At 40.0% G+C, this 21,863-nt stretch overlaps 1 protein-coding gene across 1 annotated transcript; it reads left to right on the top strand.

Annotated features, from left to right (window-relative positions):
• Window positions 1-6,210: 6,210 nt before the first annotated feature.
• On the top strand, window positions 6,211-19,371 carry pigt (phosphatidylinositol glycan anchor biosynthesis class T). The gene is made up of 12 exons (XM_003225299.4): window positions 6,211-6,434; window positions 9,231-9,408; window positions 10,048-10,175; window positions 11,497-11,597; window positions 11,833-11,919; window positions 12,782-12,869; window positions 12,960-13,057; window positions 13,642-13,807; window positions 14,885-15,085; window positions 16,312-16,477; window positions 16,606-16,689; window positions 18,202-19,371. Exons 1-12 carry the CDS (start codon window positions 6,245-6,247, stop codon window positions 18,452-18,454), a joined length of 1,740 nt encoding a protein of 579 aa, XP_003225347.2. The 5' UTR covers window positions 6,211-6,244; the 3' UTR covers window positions 18,455-19,371.
• Window positions 19,372-21,863: the final 2,492 nt, after the last annotated feature.

Raw genomic sequence — 21,863 nt, 5'->3', positions numbered from 1 at the left:
GCAATGGTGTTACTTTGTTTTATTGGGAAAGTACCACTGAAGCCTCGTGGCTAGTAAGAACGAGGACAAGACAGCCAAAATATAGCACAGGCCTAGAAACCTGGGAGGAAAATACTGGGCCTGGAGGCAGAGCTTTTGGCTACTTGTTCTTTTATCTGATTCTGCGTTGTCATATTGTCAGTATGATACACCTGCTGAGAAGGTAAGATGCCTAAGAATGGCTTAATGAGAACAAAAATGGATTTAGTAAAGGGGTGCCAACTTCAAAAATTGCAAATTCATAAATTAAAAGGCAAACTATATAAATCACAGATGAGGATTGTGTGGCCTTTCAGGCCCCTTCTACATAGCTGTATAAAATCCAAATTGAACTGGATATTGTGGATTATCTGCCTTGATATTCTGGGTTTTATTTTTTAATTATTTATTATTTAATTATTATTTATTATTACGTACATCATTTGTACCCTGCCCTTCTCACCCCTCAGGGGACGCAGGGCGGCTTACAACATGAACATATATATCAAAACAATTTATATCATGTTTAAAAATCCATTTAAATTAAAAACTTACATTAAAATTTTATGGCTGTGTGGAAGAGCCCTCAGGTGCTGGACTACAGTTCCCATCAGTTCTACCCAATTTAGCCAATTGTGAAAGAAGACGGTGCCTTGCCAATTCACTGATTTTGCTGGATTGGCATGTGCTGAGAAGCTGTCGCGGACTACATCTTCCCATTATGTGCACAGGCAAGAAAAACACATAAACACCACTGTCATACATGTTACCCATCTAATTTTGCATGGTTTTCCTCCCATATTGAAAAATTAGAAAGTGGTAATGCTGGGCACAGCTCTTAGGGTACTTGAGAACTTCTATCTAGTTTCAGCTAGACAGGTGACAACACTATTGCAAGTGGAAAAAAAACAAAACTGCTATGAGAGTAGCATAATCCCAAAAAGAAATGAAAAGGATCTGGTTTATAAATAATCCTGGTCCAGCCCTGTTCCTGGGAAGCTCCCTGGCACAGCCACTGACTTAACGCATCAACCGCCCTCCTGGGTCCGGCTGCAACATCCAGCATTAGAGCTTCCATCCAGGTGCAAATGAGTCATGCTCTCTGCCTGTCTGCTTGCAAACACAGCAATAGTAATTGCTTTTCAGAGAGAAGTTGAACAGAAAAAGCAGGACTGAAAAAGGGAAGTGACTCAGGGGACTAACAGGTGGGCGGGGAAAGAGTTCAGGGAGAGAGATTTGGCAGTGAGGGAAACATCCCACCCTAAACAATGAGGAAACCAGTGGAAAAATACAAGTGCTAAAAGCATCAACTGCTGAACTGCACAGAAAAGAAAACATTTGCATAAGAGCGCTTTTAGCAGGAACTGCCTTTGAAAATGCAGCCTGCTGTTTTTTTCCATAGGAAAGTAACAGCCATGTAGCATCACGAAGACCAATACACTTATTTGTTATTATGTAAGCTTTCCAATATTAACTGATACAAAAGTGAGGGAGTTAATGTTCTGCGAGCACTGATGAAGAATTACTATAGGCGACATCTACCTTTAAAATTGCTTTGTGCAAGCCCTGTACAAATATTTTAATGGCTTTTACAACAGCATGCTCAAGTAGATTCAAAGTGCTGTACTGGATTTTACATTTTAAAAAGGATGACAGTTCAAATGGTAGAAGCTATTTGACAAGAGACAGCTATCAGAATGACATCTGGATACAACTGAGAGCATGCTTCCAAAAAAAAAAAAAGTTGACACAGCAAAACAGAAGACCAGCAAATATGTGATTCTAATGTATGGTTCCTGATGGGAAAAAAATCGTAACTATTTATCTTCTAGGTTTTTGTCTACACTAGCAAAAGATTCTGGTCAACTAACATTTTCCTAGTCCACAGTGGTTGCATTAACACTGCACACATTCTTATTACATTGAAGGAACGGGATTAGCAGCTATACATTTCCCCTATGTGAACTCTGGTGTTAGTGGTCATGGAATGATCACATCTGTTATGCTTTGCACTATTTCTGGACACAAGGCAGTGGCCACTATTATTTCTCCCTTATGCATGCCAAAAAATACATATATGTATATTTGTATGTTATATGCATGGCTCAACAGGTCATTGGCTATCCCACTAAGTAAGGTGGCTGGTAGTTGAAGGTGTACCAATATTGATATTATTCATAGAATAATAGAGTTGGAAGAGACCTAATGGGCCATCTAGTCCAACACCAAAGTGCCTTTAAAAATAATGGCAACTGCATCTGTACAAATGGACCTACAAAAAATAAAGACAATTGTATGCCGCAAAATGAAAACAAGTATTGTTTTAATGGCGAGAAGGATCAGAGTAGCTCCCATTTACCTGTGCCACTTACTCACCCAAAACGCTCCTCCCTGGTTCAATACCAAAGCTGACTCAAGCCATGGGGATGTGAATATAACTCGGGTTTTCCAGAAAAGTGCAGGATGAAAGGTCAGTCCTTTTATTTGAATTTAAGCTTTCATGCATGAAAAATAACTTAGATTTGAATCCACAATAATGTGTGCTATGTCAACACCAGATCTTTTTTTTTATCACGCATTCAGACAACCCCTTCCTCCCTGCATACACCTAAATAGAACCTATGTTTTTTCCCTGAAATCGTTATGTTATGCATCCTTCTCCCTCTACGATCGGAAAAGAAGCATGAAGAATGAAAGTGTGATACGGGGAACACTGTAATATTAAGTAATGGGTAAGTCCTGAAGAGATTGTAGATGACTGGCTTTGGTTTTGGTGGCCACTGAACATTTAGGATATTGCCAGCCCACGGAAAAGAAAAAAGACTTTTCTTTTATACTATACTACACTATACTATGGATATAAACTATATTGATTAGGTCAAGTCAAAACAAATGTGCATTTGCCAGAACAGCAAAGTGCAAATTCTGCTAAACTACACGAAATTATCTGAAGTGGAAAGGCATCCATCAGATTGGTTAATAAAATTAATGGATGCATTACACTAATTCTATCTGTATTTATGGTTTTATGGATATAATGAGACCATAAAGATTGTACTATATAATCTAGGGTGCATCTACATTCTTCGGCAAAGAGGGCTAAAGACTTTTGTAAAACATCAGTTCCCATGGTCTCTTTTTTTTCATGTCAGGAGCAACCTGAGTTGCTTCTGGAGTGAGAGAATTGGCCATCTGCAAGGACGTTGCCCAGGGGACACCCGGATGTTTGATGTTTTTACCATCCTTGTGGGAGGCTTCTCTCATGTCCCCGCATGGAGCTGGAGCTGATAGAGGGAGCTCATCTGCGCTCTCCCCGGGTGGGATTCGAACCTGGCAGCCTTCAGGTCAGCAACCCAACCTTCAAGTCACTAGGCTTTAACCCTCTCCGCCACCGAGGGCTCCCCCATGGTCTCATAGCATTGAGCCATAGAAGTTAAAGGGGTGTCAAAGTGCATTAACTCTACTGTGTAGATGCATCCCTAGATTGGTGCAGATACCAATAAAAATATATACTCTAAGCATATTATAATAGAATATATTAGTTCAGAACCACCTGCAACCTGATCTGAATTACACCAGACACTTTTCAACAGTTAGAGAAGGGCTGGGCAGCTATGACTCTCCTGATGTTTATTGGACTGTCCTTCATGTCATCCATCTTCATTAGCTTTGACGGTTAAAGCAGTTAAAGGTTATAGTCTAAAGAATCTGGCAGGCTACCAAAACCTATCTCTGCTTTAAAATCATACTTTAACCACCCTTCTCTGTCCCCAAATAATCCCAGTAATCATTGCAAAATAATGTCAGATATTTTACTAAAAATATCATCGAATTCATCTGTTAATCATTCAGATATTCTGAATTCAGCAAGGTGTTTGTACTACGAATGAATGGTGCCATCGGGGTAGGACTTTGAGTCACATACTCATAGCTTTGCTCATCTCAGCAAAAAGATCAGGGGTCTTATAATGTAGAAAGATTTGCTTCCCTCATTTTGAAGTCAAAGGTAAAGTGCATTTTAAAGACAAGGGGCACATCTATACTGTAGAATGAATGCAGTCTGGCACCACTTTAATTGCCATGGCTCAATGCTATGGAATCCTGTGAGATGTAGCCTTACAAGATATTCAGTTTTTTCTGCCCAAGAGTGCTGGTGCTTCACCAAATGACAACTCCAAGGATTCCATAGCATTGAGCCGTGGAAGTTAAAATGGTATCCAACTGCATTACTTCTACAATGTAGATGCAACCAAGATATCCCCCCATGAGACCATTAAGGCAGTATCTATTTCAGATGAAGGCTGTGGCGTGTTCAAGTACATAACTTAAAAATAACTTGGTGAACTCTTGAACATTATGGCACAGGTCTAGACTGCCAAGATCTACATACAAAACGGTCATGCTTGCCCTCTAGTGGCAAAATATTTAAGTTGAGCAATATCTTTCTTAAGATTAGACAGAAAGCCCCAAAAGGATGTGCATGATTTCCAATTCACCAGAATCTTTCACCTGGTTATGTAGTACAGAAACAAGGTTCTGGACAATGTGTAAGTTCTGGACAATTTGTAAGTTTGTACAGACTTGTAGTAGTTTTGGTGGTTTGCCATAAACACACACATCTATACACACAACCAAAAATGCTACCAAAGAGTGTTGTCCAGAATTTTGTTTCTGTACTACATAGCCAAGTGGAATATATAAAGTGCTGATGAAGATATGGTTTCACCTTGTCTCTCTTGCCTCCTCAGGAATCTAAATGTTCTCAAAGCCATCTCTTGAAGCCAAAAAATATTTGCCTGGGTCAGGAATCTGTTTCAGAGCATCACCTATTAAGTGTAAAATGAAATATTCCTGTCTGTTTTTGGCAATATAATTGACATTTCCATGAGGATAACAGCAAAACAAGAAACCCTCAGACATGGAGCCTAATATACACTCCACCCTCATACTTAAGCTACAATAACAATATGGTAAAGGTAAAGGTTTTCCCCTGACATGTCTGACTATGTGAGTTGGTGCCCATCTCCATTTCTAAGCCGAAGAGCTGATGTTGTCCATAGACACCTACAAAGGGTATGTGGCTGGCATGACTGCACAAAGCGCCATTACCTTCCTGCTGGAATGGTACCTATTGATCTACTCACATTTGCATGTTTTCGAACAGCTAGGTTGGCAGAAGCTGGGGCAAACACCCCAGAAGCTGGGGCTAACACAGGGAGCTCACGTCACTCCCCAGATTTGAACCACTGATCTTTTGGTCAGCAAGTTCAGCAGCTCAGTATTACCTGCTTTCGGCTCAAGGTAGGGCACAACAGAGTTAATACATCTATAAAATCACATATTTATTAGTACATTTAAAATGCAACCATAAAAGCAAATGCACTTGTAAGTTTCAAATAGCTATATTAAAGGCACTTTGAGCAACACAGCTAGCACCTCACTTTTCAGGCCCCATCTCCAGTCCCTTAAATAATGCAGTTTGACACTGCATTATATGGTCAGTGTAGGCCAGTGGTTCTCAACCTGTGGGTCCCCAGGTGTTTTGGCCTACAACTCCCAGAAATCACAGTTTACCAGCTGTTAGGATTTCTGAGAGTTGAAGACAAAAACATCTGGGGACCCACAGGTTAAGAACCACTGATGTAGACACATTTAGCACAGTTCATGGGAGTTGTAGTTCTACATGGTATTTAGCCTCCTCTGCCAAAGAGTGCTGGTGCCTCAACAAACCACAAATCGCAGCACTGAACCATTGCAATTAAAGTTGTGTCAAACCTGGGCGTGGGTAAACTTGGGCCCTCCAGATGTTTTTGGCCTACAACTCCCAGAAATCAGTCAGTTTACTATCTGTCAGGATTTCTGGGAGTTGAAGGCCAAAATATCTGGGGACCACAGGTTGAGAACCACTGGCCTAGGAATTGTGGGAACTGAAGTCCAAAACACCTGGAGGGAAGGCCCAAGCTTTCCCGTGCGTGGAGTCGATGCACCTACAGATCCAGGAACTCGCATTTGCTTCCTACTCATCCTGTCTTCTCCAAAATCAACCCGGAATGTTCCTTTCCAAGGCCTGGGGGTATTCTTCTCTACTTTTTGGATCTCTACGACTTTTAAAGAACGCTTCCATTGGCCGCAGGGAGAGCAAGAGGCGAGGCTATCGGTGACGGTCACCTTTGGGCCGCTTCCCATTGGCTGGCAAGAGCCGGATGGAGGGCGGGGCTTGGCGGCAATGGGCGAGATGGGAATGGAGCTGGTGAAGCTTTTGCTCCTTCTGGGCCTGGTGGAGGCGGCGGTTGAGGCTGAGGTGCCCCGGGATTCTTTGCAGGAAGAGCTGCTCCTCAGCCCGCTCCCATCCGGGGATTTGTCCGCCACCTTCCAGTTCCGGACTCGCTGGGACTCGGACCTTCAGCGAGAGGGCGGTAAGCGCCATTGTCGGTGGCATCTACACTGTAGAATTAACACAGTTTGACACCACTTCAACTGCCTTGACTCAATACTATGGAATCATGGGGCCTGTAGTTCTACGAAGTGTGATCTGCCAAAGAGTGCGGGCGCCTGCCTTACCAAACTACAACTCCCATCATTTCATTGCACCGAGTCATGACAGTTAAAGCGTTGTTATACTGCGTTAACTCTACAGTACAGATGAACCCTAAGAGTGGAAACTGCAGTCAAGAAACCAGAACAATCTGGCTTTGTCTACACCGCCATATAATGCAATTTTGAAACTGCATTATATAGTCAGTGTAGACACATATAATGCAGTTCAGTTAAACTTTGTTATATGAGTCTACACCAGGCATAGGCAAATTTGGGCCCTCCAAGTGTTTTGGACTTCAACTCTCACAATTCTTAACAGCCTACTGACTGTTAATACAGCCCCGGTGGCGAAGTGTGTTAAAGCACTGAGCTGCTGAACTTGCAGACCGAAAGGTCCCAGGTTCAAACCCTGGGAGCGGAGTGAGCGCCTGTTGTTAGCTCCAGTTTCTGCCAACCTAGCAGTTTGAAAACATGCCAATGTGAGTAGATCAATAGGTACCGCTCCGGCGGGAAGGTAACGGCGCTCCATGCAGTCATGCTGGCCACATGACCTTAGAGGTGTCTACAGACGCCTGCTCTTCGGCTTAGAAATGGAGATGAGCACCAACCCCCCAGACTCAGACATGACTGGACTTAACATCAGGGGAAACCTTTACCTTTACCTACTGACTGTTAGGAATTGTGAGAGTTGAAGTCCAAAACACCCGGAGGGGCCACCTTTGCCCATGCCTGGTCTATACAGATTCAAACTGCAGTATATGGCAGTGTAGATGGGGCCTAGGAGATTATCCACACTGTGGAATTCTATCAGTTCAACATCACTTTAGCTGTCATGGTCATCTGTAATAGAAGCCTAGTTGTAGCACCAGAGCTCTCTCTCACACTCAAGCAAGGGTAAATATCCCACAAAACTACAAATCCCAGAATACCATAGCATTGGGTCACATGGCAGTTAATGGCCCCCTTTACACTGCCATATAATCCAGATTATCAAACTAGACAATCCACATAATCTGCTTTGAACTGGAATATATGAGCCTAAGCTGCCATATAATCCACTTCAAAGAGGATAATCTGAATTTTATGTGGCAGTTTAAAAGGGGCCAATGTGGTATCAAACTTCCATAATTCTGCTGTGGATACAGCCTAAGATTTGGAAAGGCAGCCATGAAGCAGGCAGATGAGATCTTGAAGTGTAAAGCTATATTCCTGAATACTAAAATTAGGATTGTTCATGTCTTTGTATTTTCCGTTTCCATGCATGGGCGTGAAAGCTGTCAAGTGAAGAAAACTGATAGGAAGAAAATCAACTACTGTATTTCTTCAGTTCTAATATTCACTTTTTCCCTATATATAAATACCTCTAAAAATGGAGTGCACCTTAGAATCACAGGTTTATCTTATGTATTTTTGTTGGTGATGGTACTGAATTCGGGTGCAGCTTACGATCAGTGATGTCTTACAGTTGAAGAAATACGGTAATTCAAAATGTGTAAATTCAAAATGATACCATGGACTGATAAGAAGACAAACGAATGGGTCCTAGAGCCATCAAGCCTGAACTCTCTGTAGAAGACAAGATGAGTAAGCTGTTGTACTTTGGGCATATCATGAGAAAACATGACTCAGCAGAAAAGGCAATGGTGTACCTGGTAAGACAGAAGGCAGTAGGACAAGAGGAAGACTGCATTCAGGTGGATAGACTCAACCAAAGAAGCCGCATTCTTCTATCTGCAAGACCCAAGCAGGGCTGTAAATGATAGAAAGATTTGTAGGCCTCTTATTCGTGGGATCACCATAAATTGAAATTGACTTAAAGGCAGTTAAGAACTAAATCTACAAATCCAAGGGTTCCATAAGATACTACCATAGCAGTAAAAATAGAATCAAAGTGCTATACAGGTTAAGCACCTTTATCCAAAGTACTTTAGACCATAAGTATTTTGGGTTTTTTCAGTACTTGCATATGCATAATGAGTATCTCAAAGATGAGACCCAAGTCTTAACATTAAATTAATTTATGTTTTGCATACGTCTTACATGTATATGCACAATATTTTAAATTATTTAGTACAGGAAATAAAGTTGGTGTACATTGAACCACAAGAAAGCAAAGGTGTCAGTGTCTCAGACATCCAGGTGGACAGTTTTGGATTTTGGAGCATTTGGGATTTCCAGACAAGGGACATTTAACCTGTATCGCTCTTTGTTCTTTCGTTGTATGCTCCTGCATGGCAAAAGGTGTTGGGCTGGATGGCCCTTGTAGTGACTTCCAAGTTGATGATTGTGTGATTCTGACTGTAGTTTGGGGAGACATTAGTGTCAGCTGGCTGAGATTTCTAAATGCCTTCTACCCACCTCCAAATAACTGCTACTTCCATGAGTCCATAGGACACAACCATTGCAATTAATGTGAAATAACAGTGCTATTGGTAAGTAGTGCAACATTTTAAGGGCTACCTGATTCCTATTCTCTCACTTGGAAAAGTGCTTTCTGGGGAGTGAGTCCCTTATCCAGCAGGAAGACAATATTGACTGCAGATACTAGAAATCGTAGTACCATAAAGTCACTCCTCCAAGGTGTGAAAGAGGGGTTGGTTTGATGCCGGGGCAAATGAAGTCAGAGGATGAGGAACATACTGTTGTAACTCTTGTTTCTTTTCTGCTTTCCACAGTCTCTCATTACCGGCTATTCCCTAAAGCTCTGGGGCAGCTCATTTCCAAATATTCAGTGCGTGAGTTGCACCTCTCTCTTACTCAGGGCTTCTGGCGGACGAGGAGCTGGGGGCAGCCTTCCTTGCAGGCTCCCGCTGGGGCTGAGCTCTGGGTCTGGTTTCAAGACTCTGTCTCTGAGTAAGTGCCTGACATGCTGCTTGTTTCATGCATGTGCTCCCTTTCAGTCATGGGTAATCATACCAAAGTTGTTACACTTTTATTTTCTTCCACAACCGTGAGCTTGACCTGTAACATATGCAATAAAAGTTTTTTTAAAAATATCAGAAAATATGTAAAAGAAGAAAACAATTTAAGAGAGATTCCTTACTCATCATAAAACACCCGTTCTCATGCATGTCCAGATGATTTGACCTTTACCAAAATTCATCCTTTTTCACCAGTCTTGTTGGATAGGACTAAATAGGAGTTGCATAACATCCAGAAGGCCATTCTACAGAAAATTATAATGTAGTTCAAAAATGAAAAAGATGTGCCCCTGGATAATCTCCTTACAACTACATAAAACTTGCAATCCTTTAGTGTTAATTACTGTATTGTCAAATTACTGCTACAATAGGTACTGCTGAAATGGGAATAGAGCCCAAGTTAAGGTATCTTTTTATAGATTTTATATTCTGCATTCTCTATGATATTCAAATGATGCTTGAAATGGTGTGTTCAACTTAAACTTTAAAATAAACAGCATTTTGAAAGCATTCATAAAACATATCTTGTAAGTTTCAGGGAAATCTCCCACCTGTTATTTTCTTTATCCAGTGTTGACAAAGCTTGGAAAGACCTCAGTAATATCCTCTCAGGGATATTCTGTGCCTCCCTGAACTTCATTGATTCCACCAACACTGTTACGCCAACAGCGTCCTTCAAACCTCTGGGACTGGCCAATGGTAAGAAACTGTAAACTGTAAAGAAACTCTTTATATTAAACTAGACACATTTTTAAACAAATGTTTAAAAACTGGAGCCATCATGGATAATTTAAAAAAACAATATGGCAGTACAATTTCTGTAGCAACACACCTTTTAAAATCCAACCTAGCATCACTATATGAATACACATACCCATAATACAAACAAGTGCCAAGCTTTTAAAATATGGCACTAAAAATCCAACAAGTACAGAAAAAAACCTGTGGGGACTGGTTTGTACATGTGTGTTCTTACTGATTCTAGATTTTCACACACTATAGTTCAGTAATCCTTAACAATCATTGTAATAGTATCAAACAATGTTTTTGCCAAAACTAACCGGTTCAGAGGTCAGAAACGTTGACCTTTCAGGTGTCCAAGTCCCATTAGCTTTGCCCTACTTGGCAATTGTGAAGGATTGTATCACTTGTAGTAAAAAATATCTGGAGGGGCTAAGGTTATTTTACTCAGACCTAGTGAGTTCATAATTGACACAAGACATGATTCCAATGGTTTCTAAAAGTAACCTGTCATTTTGCCTTTGAGTGGATTTTAAAAATTGTTCTGTCATCCAGATAATTCACAATATAGAAGTGTCTGCCTCCCAAGAAGTTTCAAATATGTCCCCACTGCCACCATTTTCTAGTATTACTACATTCTTTAGAAGATGGAAACATTTATACATATGCCAATGTGATATTGTTAACTTCATAAAAAAGAGAGAAATAAAAAGTGACCATCCAATATATTTTTCCATTTTTTTCTTTACTCCTCCTGATAAGAACTGCCAAGATTTGCAGAAATTAAGTTTACTAAACTTTCACAAACCATTAAATATGTTTGTCCATAGAATTAATTATCCATTTTTGAGCTTTCAAATTCTTTGCACCAGTTTATTGCTTTGATGCTTATTTTTCTTTGATCCCTCAAATAAATAGAGGTGCTGGGTGTTTTTTTTACTTTATTTTTATTCCACCTTTCTCCCCATAGGGACGCAAGGTGGCTTACAATGACATGATGCAATACAGGAGAATTTAAAAACAAGGCAAATACATTATAAATATTATAAATAGAAAAATCAAAATAAATTAAATGAGTGTGAAAGTAAAAAGACAATTAAAATTACATTTTAAAACTAGACAGCTTCCTCCCAAATTCCACTGATTGCATTACTACTAGCTCATCAGACTCTCTTCTTTTTCCCAAAAGAAATTAAATGCATTCAGGTGCTTTTGAAAGAACTGTTTAATGGAACATCAGGGCTCACCAAGCATCTCACCTTTCTGTTCCTTCATTTAGTGACAGACCATCGATTCCTGCGGTATGCTGCATTGCCCCGTGAAGTTGTCTGCACAGAGAATCTCACCCCCTGGAAGAAATTGCTGCCATGCAGCTCCAAGGTGAGCATCACATCACATAGATGTGGTAACTTGATATGGTATAACCCTCTCCTCTTTTATCCTGGGGAAAATATATTTGGACATGTGTAGCTATGGGCTCGTATATGCCTTCTCATTTGGAGCAAAAAGTTTAATGTTGAGGGAAATAGTAGTCAATGTCTGCATAGTTCCTAAGCTTTACTCTGGTTATTGTGTGAGAAATCACTTCTGCCATTTCCCCGTCTTTTCTTCCCAGGCTGGACTGGCTGTTTTGTTGAAAGCTGAGCGCTTGTTTCACAGCAGCTATCACTCTCAGGCTGTTCACATCCGTCCCATCTGCAGGGTGAGTTTGATTGTACTTAGTAGAATAGTAATTTGGAAGAGCTGGGCACAGGATCTCCAAAATTAACACATTTAATTTCTAAATATACTCAGTTACTGTGGATGACTATGTTATAACAACTGTTCCCCTTATAACTGTGGACTCTTTGAGTACCTGGACAGATGGGCATCTCAGTAAGGAACAAATGGGTCAAGGAGCCACAATGACTGTATTTTGTTTCTGTAATGCAAACATTTATTTAAATGCAGATGAATGAGAATTTTATTTCAGTGCATTTTTATAAGTTACTAGTGTATATACCCAAGGTTGCTCAGGTATTAATTTTCTAATGATGTTTGTTAGAAATACTCATTGTTAGCTTTATGATTTTAGTGGTGGTTCAGTCAGAGAAGTGAGAAAAAATATCCTCAATTTATTATTTTTAAAACTGCTTACACTTTTTCACTGGGCCACTACTTTTTGGATGGGAAGGAATGGAATGGGACAGGGGTGCTTTCTTAGCTGCGATTGGAGCTGGAGTCATGCCAGCTCTTCCTCTATTCTGAGTAAGCCAAGCCATGGAGTAAATGTCTTCTTTTGCAATGGCTGCTAGGCTGCTATTGCAAGATTTATGGGGGAATTTGGGGGCATGTGAGATTTGAGATGTTGCAAGAGCATCAGGAGCCTGTGAGAAGCCTTCCTCTTGTGGGATTTGGGAGACTTCCTGCCTGCCCTAATTTTCATGATTGGGGCTCTGGTAGATTTTTTCAGTTTAAACCCTTTCAGCATTTCAAGTTGGAGATCATTCAAACCTTTGAGGTAAAAACATACATATTTTCACCTTTATTTATAAAGAAGTACTTCTCTTTGCCTTTTCGTTTAGGATGCCTCTTGCCTCAGTGTGTCATGGGAACTCAGACAGACCCTCACTGTTGTCTTCGATTCTTTTGCTAGTGGCCATGGAAAGAAAGGTAAGCGAGCTTGTCCTGTGGTATCAAGAATGGCTGCTCTTACAGCTGATTACTGTATCTTTACTGACCTTTATGTTAACTTCCTTGCAGATTGGTCTCTTTTTAAGATTTTCTCTCGTACTCTTACGGAAGCATGTCCTCTGTCATCTCAAAGCAAAGTCTATGTTGATATTTCCAGCCGAGGCCAGGTAACTTTTCTCTTTTCAACCATATTCAAGTAAGGCTAGACAATTCATGACAAGAGAGTGCATTCAAACATTTTCTTCTCAGCTTCATTTATTGTTTCTATAGTATAACCTGTTACAAATGAAGTTAAAGAACTAAAGATATTTTAGAGAGAGCTGCAGCAGTAGTTTTAAATAGATTCAAGTAACCCAAAATCTCCTCATCTCTTACTCATCTAATATCTCTGAGATGTAAACTGATATTTCTAGGGATCTTTTAACCTCATATTTTTCTGATCCTTTATTATCTCACTTCTATTGAAAAAGAAACGGTCTTATTGTTCAGTGTTAGCTTATCCCCTTTAGGTACCTTTCTTGACTTTAATGTAGTTTCTACAATAAAACCTTCAAGTTCTGTTACACTACACTGTTATATAAGTGGTGTTTTCAAAGTCTTTTAAACTGCAACTCTTATAATCCCATACAATTTACTGAGGCTTATGGGTATTATAATCCAAAATATTACACTGTACCTTTTGGTATAGATGACATGTTACTGGATTGGCTGACTTTCTGATGTCTAATGACAGTTTCTATTATGTTTTCAGGAGAAAGAACTTCTAGATGTTTCTCCAGCTCCCTTGTCCATACACGAAGCAGTTGTTCAAGGTGACAGGAGGACCTATGCAGTCTATGACCTCCTGAATCCAGCACTCTTCAATGGTTCTCGCAGCCTCAATGTGCAATTGAAATGGAAACGACCTCAGGATGGTTGTGAGTTATCAGTAGCTTTCCTGCCTAGAAGGCTATTATATCTCCAGTTCATTGCTGATGGTTAATAATTCTAAGGGCCAGAATTCTGTTATGCTTTCTGAGTGTCACTGTTTACACTTAGTTGTTCTTTTTTTGTCCTGCTGAAATTATCCCTAGAAGTATCCCAGTACTTGAGAACTAAAGTTTTCTCAATGCTAATTCACAATCTTTAAATGTGGCAGTGGTCATCAGTAGGTCTTGTAGTAACATCCCAGTGCAATTATGAGAAGGAATTTCATTAAAACAGAGGTATTGGTGAATAGTGGAGGTTTGTAGGGAATGGGTGAGGGTATTCTTATGCATTGAGGGGGTGGGAAAATCCAGTGGGTGAAAATAACCCTACAATTATGCTAATATTTTCATTTGGAGGACTTTGGAAAGTTGGCAGGGGGTTTGAGGAACACAGCAGTTGAGTCCAGAAGCCTGCAGCCAATGTGTCACACTTTGCTCACACTTGGACTAGAGCAGGGCCTACTGGATCTGTTGGTGGATCTCTGGGCGATTTGCAACAAGTTGCCAAGGAGTTTTGGCTTTCAGTTGTTTAACAATAACAGCAACGTAAATACGTTCTTTCCACATTAAACTGTTCTACTAAAATGGAAAAAAGCTTGAGGGAACCAGATTGTGTGGGAGAACTGTGAGCTTCATTGAGATGTGGTAATCAGAACAAATTCTCAGAAAAAAATGAAAGGTAAAATATTGGGGTTCAAAGAAGGTTGGGAAATAGGAGTTAGGATTCAACCATATACTTGAGGAGGGCTTTTATTCCTTCCTCTTTCTCTCAACCCACTGCACTACTAGAAAATTTGACGAAGGATTTCCCAGACATCTTTATCAAATCATGAGCTGGCACGAGGAAAGGCCAGGAAGATACGTAACAACCAGTAGAAATACACTATTGGACCTTGAATGTAGGAACTTCAGCATACATTTGAGTATGGCAGTTGGTGACAGGAACTATAACTCTATCCAGAAACTTAATTAACTGTTGCTTCTGTAGTATGAGTTCTAACCCACTCTTTCATCTCCTCCTTGCAGTGGATCTGCCAGCCCCTGTGCTCCACGCTCAGCGCTATGTGAGTGGCTATGGCCTTCAGACAGGAGAAATCAGTACCCTTGTATATAACACACATCCATACCGAGCTTTTCCTGTTCTGCTGCTGGAGACAGTGCCTTGGTATTTGAGACTCTACATCCACACACTGAGCATTATCACAAAAGGAAAGGAAAACAAACCAAGTAAGATTTAGCCCCTTTAAAACATTTCCTGCTTCTTGGCAGGGGGTTGGATTGGATGGCTCATGAGGTTTCTTCCAACTCTATGATTCTGTGTGTCTTTTCATTGCTGTTTTTGGTGAGCATAGATGCATTTTGCTTTGTAGATGAAATGGTGCACATATGTCACTCTAGATTTTTTATTACCTTGATTATTACCTTGATTTGGTTGTTGGCTTTGTGATGGAGCTTGAGATCTGAACTGTGGAGCTGAAGTGTTTGTTGCAATCACATATTTTGGAAGCCATAGTATATGGATCTGAGAATGCATAAGCTTGGTCCTTCTTCAACCTTTCTATTGCATGTTAATTTTGGCTCTGAGACCCAATATGTTGAAATCTGAGATCCCAGTTTCATATGGGTAGGTGTGCATATAGGATAGCAGTCGGACAGTGCAATTCTATAGGGACTTATCTGAAAGCTAGTGAGTTCAGTTTAGGTTTACACCCAGTGATAATGTAAGAAACAAATAAGCCTGATTAGAGCCAGACAATCACAGATCAAGAAATGCTGTGGAAGGGAGGCTATAGGGGAAATTATGTAAATTTGAGGTTGGCTTATTTAAAGAGATAGCAGTAGAATAAAAAGGGGCTAGTTTAAGGCAGTAAGAGTGAAGACCTGAATAGAGTTTTGTAAACTGGGCAAACAAAGAGTTCAGGGATTTTCTATTTAACCTATTTGTTATGCAATGATATTACATTGAAGAACTGAAAGGAAAAACTTGTCACACTTTACCAACTGAACCCACTGATCAACATAGCATTTGTCTAGTATAGTAGTAAAAATCAGGCCTGGATATCAGACCAAGGGAAAGATATTGAGCGTAAAAGTGCAAGAAGAGTAACAGGAGACCAAGGGCTGGAACTGTGGAGCTAAACTGAAGAAAGGTTCCGTCACACCAGGTAAACAGGTATAGGATTGTGGCCTTCAGTTGTTTTCAAGTCTTTGACTGTGATTTATCTAAACCCACAAAACTGATATTCCACACAAACAAACAAAAAACTAAACAAAAAAGAGACTTATCAAGGAAATTTGCAGTACTCAGAGTTTATCCTCTTTCCACAAAGCCCTTGTAGATGTCCTGGGAGGTAAGTGGGGCCTGTGTAAGAGTGTTCCTTAAACATCCAGGAAGCCTTTTATTTACGTATTTGACAAAGTGTTGTCTCATAATCACATGTCTTTGGTGCTAGGCTACATTCACTATCAACCTGCTCAGGATCGACGGCGGCCCCATCTTCTGGAGATGCTGATCCAACTACCTGCAAATTCTGTCACAAAGATCACCATCCAATTTGAGAGAGCCTTGTTGAAGTGGACAGAATACACTCCTGACCCTAACCATGGCTTTTACGTAAGGTAAAGCTGCAGCATTCCATAGCCAGACAGTATCTAGGTTTGATTCTTTGTGATCTGGCTGTACTCGCTTTTTTTTCTCAAAAGGTGCAAAACTTACATTCATCTTCTCTCTCCTTCTCAATCTGCAGTTCATCTGTCTTAAGTTCCCTGGTGCCAAGTATCATTGCAATGAAAGAGGAAGAGGAAGATCTGAGCCCACTCTTTACATCACTGTGAGTGCACTGAATGCTTGAAAAGAAAAAAGGGATGGATGGCATGGAGTAGCTTCCATGGAATTGATACTGTTGATTCCTTGGGTTGAATCTGTGTGAGAGATCATATGTGAGATCAGACTCTTGAACTGTATTTACTAGAACTGGTGTATACCAACTGTTAGTACAATAGAGTCTCACTTATCCAACATAAATGGGCTGGCAGAACTTTGGATAAGCGAAAATGTTGGATAATGAGGGATTAAGGAAAAGTCTATTAAATGTCAAATTACATTATGATTTTACAACTTAAGCACCAAAACATGTTTTACAACAAATCTACAGAAAAAGTAGTTCAATAAATAGTAATGTTAAATAGTAATTACTGTATTTATGAATTTAGCACCAAAAATCGTAATGTATTGAAACATTGACAACAAAAACATTGATGACTAAAAATTGACTACAAATAAAGACAGAATTGCATTAAATGAACTTACAGTAACAACATTGAAGTTAAATCTGTAAAAAGTTCAGTCCTTGCTATCTAGAGAAATAGCTGTGGATTGGGCAGGAGGCAGACTGTGTTGGATAATCCAGAATGTTGGATAAGCGAAGGTTGGATAAGCGAGACTCTACTGTACTTGCGTTGGGTTGAGTATTATCGCTCTACATTTACATGAGACAAAGTGAGCAGGTTACTTAATTGTGTTATCTCTAATTCTTCCTTGAAAGCAATTCCCTTTCTAGGAGTAAGTTGACAATACACCAACACCTAATAGGCTATGTCTTCTGGAATATCTCTGAATTGTATTAGGTTGTCCTCGTTACTAGTATTTTCTAAATACTAACTGAACATATGGAACCAGCATGACATAGTAGTTTCAGTGTTGGACTATAACTCTAGATCCGTGTTTCTCAAACTGCTCCTTCTAATGTTTTGGATTTCATCTCCCACAATTCCTGACAGCTGGTAAAATGGTTAGGATTTCTGGGAGCTGAAGTCCAAAACACCTGAAGGAGCACAGTTTGAGAAATACTGCTCTAGAGAATAGGACTCAAATACATATTCATCCTCAGAAAACTTTGTAATAGGGTCACCATGAGTCAGAAATGACTTGAACACACACAACAAGACAAACTTCTTGTCCTAATTAACAGTGAACTGTTAGAAGAAAACAGTGAACTCTTCTAGCCTGTGCATGTTTATATAAGCTAAAATTTGAGGAAATCCAGTATTTAATGAAATTCTACATAGTTAAAATCTCAGGAGACTGAGGATCAATTATTCATATGATGCAGTGGAAGGTGAGTGTTGCCTGTAGGAAAAGCACTTGTATATCATAGCTTTCCATATGTAGATGTTATTTATCAGTTTTATTTGGAAGCTACCTTTTGAACAAATGGCATTTTGTCTCCCCCACATGACCTTCAGATGTATTATTTCAAATGAAGTCAGTGTAAAATTGCACCACATTAGCATCTCACTCTGAAGCCTCAGTTGATACTATCCTTTTCTCTTTGACCTGCTAGATTTCCTTCCTCTGATGGCTCAAGCTACTTTGTGCGTCTCTACACAGAACCGCTGCTAGTAAACCTGCCAACCCCAGACTTCAGCATGCCATACAATGTCATCTGCCTGACTTGCACTGTGGTAGCTGTGTGCTATGGCTCCTTCTATAATTTGCTGACCAGAACCTTCCAAATAGAGGAACCCAACAGAGGAGGCCTAGCCAAACGACTGGCAAACATCATTCGTAAAATTAGAGGTGTCCCACCTCTTTGAGGGCAGCTGGTGATGCCACTTCTTGAGGTTTTAGGAACTCTATAAACTAGGATTTGCAGGGACAGATCTGTCAGAGGGCTAGGTAAGAGACTCTGCCTTCTAGTTCCTTCACCGTTAAGAGATCCACCATTGTTCCTGGTTCATGACAGGCATGCACTATCACCAATCTTTTGACTGTATTTAAAAATGGCAAGGAGAAAATGTTGTTCAGTTATGAGATAAATTTAATGGTCTGCTGAAAGACATGGAAAATAAGCATGACCTACACCTGGACTTTTTGCTCCTTGGGCTTACTGGACTGGAACCCCTGCACTTCTCTAAGCAGCCTAGGTTTGTTTCCACATGCAATTCCTCACACTGTGCTTCTCATACCTCCATAGCTGCTATGTGAAAAATTTAGGCAATTGGTGAATTTATCAAGAAAAGGATCACAAAAATTGTAACAGCAAAAAATGTGGTTGCTAAAGAGGAAATACCATTTATATCTGAGCATGGTTTATATAGTCATGGAATTTTGGCAGGTTGCCTCTTGTCATTTTTGTAGAAAATTCTAATGGAATACAGGGCGAGTAACTGGCAAAGGAAATTAAATCTTATTGGTGAAGTTGTAAGTGGTTTTGGAACATGATGTTATCAGGCAGAACAAGGAAATATGAAATAAAAAATTCATATTACATGAGTCTCAACTATGGTGGAGGAATGACCAACACTCCGCATGTGGACTACCATTCCCATCAGCCCAAATTAGCATAGGCAAAGGTAAGGTGATGGGAATTGCAATTCAGCTTCTGGAGAGCCAGTTTCCAGGGGGAATGAAGATTGCTTGTATGTTTACTAAGGAAAAGCACTCCTACACTTCCAACATGTGGGCAAAAAATGGTTGAAGAATTCAACAAATAAATGCTTTGTGGTTCTTATGTCTTTGGAAAACCTATGGTTTTTTTTGTTTACTTAGTGATGGATTAATATTAATTCGAACACAGACTGGCTCTGACTTTGGCTTGAAATTTTCCCTTTTGTAATGGTCACATGGTTTTAATTATTTTAGTTTGATTTGGATAACAGCTTTCATTTGTGTTTTAAGTTTGGTTTTTCTACATGTTGTATTATATGTGGCATTGTGCCATTATGTAAGACCGCTCTGAATCCCCCTGGGGGAGAAGAGCGGTATATAAATTAAATAAATAAATAGGAATTCCATGTAAGTCCACAAAGATACATGAAATCATGAATAATAGTTATATTTTGGCTATACTTGGGTTGGAAGCATACCATAGGACCACGCTGGAGGATCTAGACCAGGGATCCTCAAACTAAAGCCCGTGGGCTGGATGCGGCCCTCCAAGGTCACGTACCTGGCCCCTGACCTAAACTTTAGACTTAGGGTTAACCTAAGTCAGACACAACTTGAAGGCACACAACAACAATCCTAATTTTGGACTATTTCATCATAGTCTGTCCCCTCAACAGTCTGAGGGACCATGAACTGGCCCTCCACTTTAAAAGTTTGAGAACCCCTGATCTACACAAACATTGTGCTATAGGTATTTTTTTAAGCATACAGTAAGTAAGAAAGTCATACTGTACCACATATTGGACCAAATTACTGCAGGAGCATGTATTGCAATGCTGAACCACAGTCCATCCCCACTACTGCCGCAAAAAAAAAAATTCCATTGGGAAATGTATAACATTGCAATTTTAAACCTACATTTTGCATATGTACTTTGTAATAATAGTATTTATTTCAAATGAGGTTGCTTCTGGGCATCATATAGAAGCAGCTATCACTTCAGACTTCATGAAAATCCAGTGGTCTTCAAGATAAACAAGACAAGTCTGCATGGGAGCTCCAAGATGGCACAATATAGTAAGATGCAACTACCCTGGGGCTAAAATTTATGTTTTTGCATATTTTGTACACACTGACCTAGAGTGGTTGTTGTATCATCATCACTGAACAATTGTCAATGGTTGAAGGCACAAGCAACTGCTGTCTGAGTATCTGATGTGTTGAATTGGAATGTTTGAATTTCCCTTTTTAAGTCTCCCAGCTAAAGGCTTCCTATGTTATATATTCCATGGCCTTGTTTTCTAGGTCTGTCAGTAAAGGCTTTTAATGCCTCACCTGGTAGAGATAGACGTAAACACAGCTTATGCTGCCTTCTGATGCACAACAGTGGCTAGGTCAGGAAAAACATGTGCACACATGTTTTGTTTTAATGTGATGCCTCCCATATTCTGGTGTTTACATGTATTTTTGACTTCATCTCCCAGAATCCCTAATCATTGGCCAAAGCAGTAAGAATTTTAAAAGTTAAAGACCAAAACACCTGGAGGACCACTACTTTAATGCATGTCCCGCCTTTCACCAAAGCCCTTGAAGTAGCTACATCCCTATCCGATTTTCTCTTAGTAAAGTATTAAGGTACCAGAGACTATATTGGTTTAATCTTTTTCTTTTATTGTGGTTGTCTTCTTATGAGGGTTTGTAGTATAGAGAATGAAGGAATGATACGTTCACGTCACAAAGGGAGTTTTCAGTGCCATGAATGTGTTTGTGCTTCCTCTACTAAAATTAACCTTGCTTCACTTGGTAATGATGGATGACCTTATTCTACTAACCTGTTATTAAGATGTCTTTCCGCATGAGGTAAGGAGTGTACCAGCCTGACTGCAGCAATGGTGGCAGCAGCAAATCCTGCAGGAATGGGGTGTGCCAACTCTAGGTCTGACTCCAGGCTTCCATGGACAATACTTTTCAGTGGCTTTGTGCCTTAAAAGCTGTAACAAAACATGAATGCATTGGGCAAAAGGTTTACTTAGAATCTTTAATTTGGGGTGTCCTTTTCAATCTGGATGGAGTTCAGGCAGTGCTCAAGTTATGAACAAGATAGGTTCTGTAGATTATTTTGAAAAATGTGGCTTGTTGTGAAAATAGAGATTGGTGAAAAAGCTACAGTGGAGTCACCTTTCCATCATAATAACTTTCAGAAGTGAATTTCCTTTCTGAGGGGTAGATTTCACTTGCTTCCTGTTGTCTCACTCCCATTCTGAACAATGGGTTGTTTGTAAGTCGGGTGTTTGTAATTCAGGGACTGCTTGTATTTAAAGTGGCTTCTTCCACCTGCCTACTCAGGGTACTATCTATTATTAGCATTATCCCATCTTTCTCCTGATAACGGGCACCCAAGGCAGCAAGCAAATGACCTCACTGCATCTACTAAGTCCTTGCTTCCATTACGTGATATTGGTTGAATCTCTGTTATCCAAAATGCTTAGGATCAAGAGTTTTGGGATACCTGTATTTGCATATATGCACATAATAAGATGTATTGGAGACTGAATCCAAGTCCAAACATGAAATTCATTGTTTCATATACACCTTACACTGTACACATTGCCTGAT

This window comes from Anolis carolinensis, chromosome 4, assembly GCF_035594765.1.
Source record: "Anolis carolinensis isolate JA03-04 chromosome 4, rAnoCar3.1.pri, whole genome shotgun sequence".
Lineage (NCBI taxonomy): Eukaryota > Metazoa > Chordata > Lepidosauria > Squamata > Dactyloidae > Anolis > Anolis carolinensis.
This window is presented reverse-complemented; position numbering and strand designations above follow the sequence as displayed.

Bases quoted from the DNA above. Each gene is read 5' to 3' on its own strand.
- pigt (XM_003225299.4), top strand. From the start codon at position 6,245: ATGGGCGAGATGGGAATGGAGCTGGTGAAGCTTTTGCTCCTTCTGGGC. The intron at 11,598-11,832 runs GTGAGCATCACA...TTTTCTTCCCAG, and splicing joins TGCTGCCATGCAGCTCCAAG to GCTGGACTGGCTGTTTTGTT. The intron at 13,808-14,884 runs GTGAGTTATCAG...TCCTCCTTGCAG, and splicing joins GAAACGACCTCAGGATGGTT to TGGATCTGCCAGCCCCTGTG.